This window comes from Rhea americana, unplaced genomic scaffold, assembly GCF_003343005.1.
Source record: "Rhea americana isolate MKP2758 unplaced genomic scaffold, rheAme1 scaffold_369, whole genome shotgun sequence".
NCBI lineage: Eukaryota > Metazoa > Chordata > Aves > Rheiformes > Rheidae > Rhea > Rhea americana.
Genome location: NW_028186500.1, coordinates 555,693 through 556,330, shown reverse-complemented (window position 1 = coordinate 556,330; position 638 = coordinate 555,693). Strand labels below are relative to the sequence as shown.

Here is a 638-nt window from a genome sequence, read left to right as displayed (position 1 = left end):
CCGATTATGAATAATTTGTACTTATTTTAAGGCGGGACGATGAGTGAGGACGACGTTTCTTCCCGGAGGAGAGTAGGTTTGCCGTTCTGTGGTCTCCGCACCACAGATGCAGCCTCCAGAGCAGACGTCAGGGCTTGGTTAGTTGCTAAAGCTGCCAGTTTAATGACCAAGAATGAAGGCTTTACGTCTTGCCCCCTGGACAGTGATACAGGCTGCTGTGTACCCTAGAAATGCAGTCAGTTCTTCTCTCGACCCTTAAGCTCTGTATTTCATGTAATCTTTAACACTAGATTTCAGTTTTTATGTACCATATTTCATGTAACCTTTAACATCACGTTTCAGTTTTTATAGACAAATCATATTCACATATATTTCAGTGTAAAAACCATACATGTATGCATGTCACACAATCATTAGCTAGTAATTATGTGTATTGCTAGGTAAGGCAGAGTAATTGGTTTTATCACCAGTATGAAATACTATGTGCCGTTGGTAGGCAGTGCACAATATGTATTGTACATTCAGAAAGAAAGGCAAGGGTAATGGTTACTGTCATTATTTCTAGTATTTAATATTAATTCTTAAAGAAGACATGCCAAACAATTTTTAGGTAATTTGTAATATTTGAAAGAATGAAA

The 638-nt window shown here is 37.8% G+C and overlaps 1 protein-coding gene across 1 annotated transcript in view; it reads right to left on the bottom strand.

Moving 5' to 3' along the window:
- FAM32A (family with sequence similarity 32 member A) overlaps positions 1-393 on the bottom strand; it is a 1,465-nt gene extending 1,072 nt beyond the window's left edge. Inside the window, exon 1 of the mRNA XM_085312609.1 lies at positions 367-393. Within this exon, the coding sequence (XP_085168735.1) occupies positions 367-393 (27 nt within the window). The remainder of the gene's footprint in view (positions 1-366) is intronic.
- Positions 394-638: the final 245 nt, after the last annotated feature.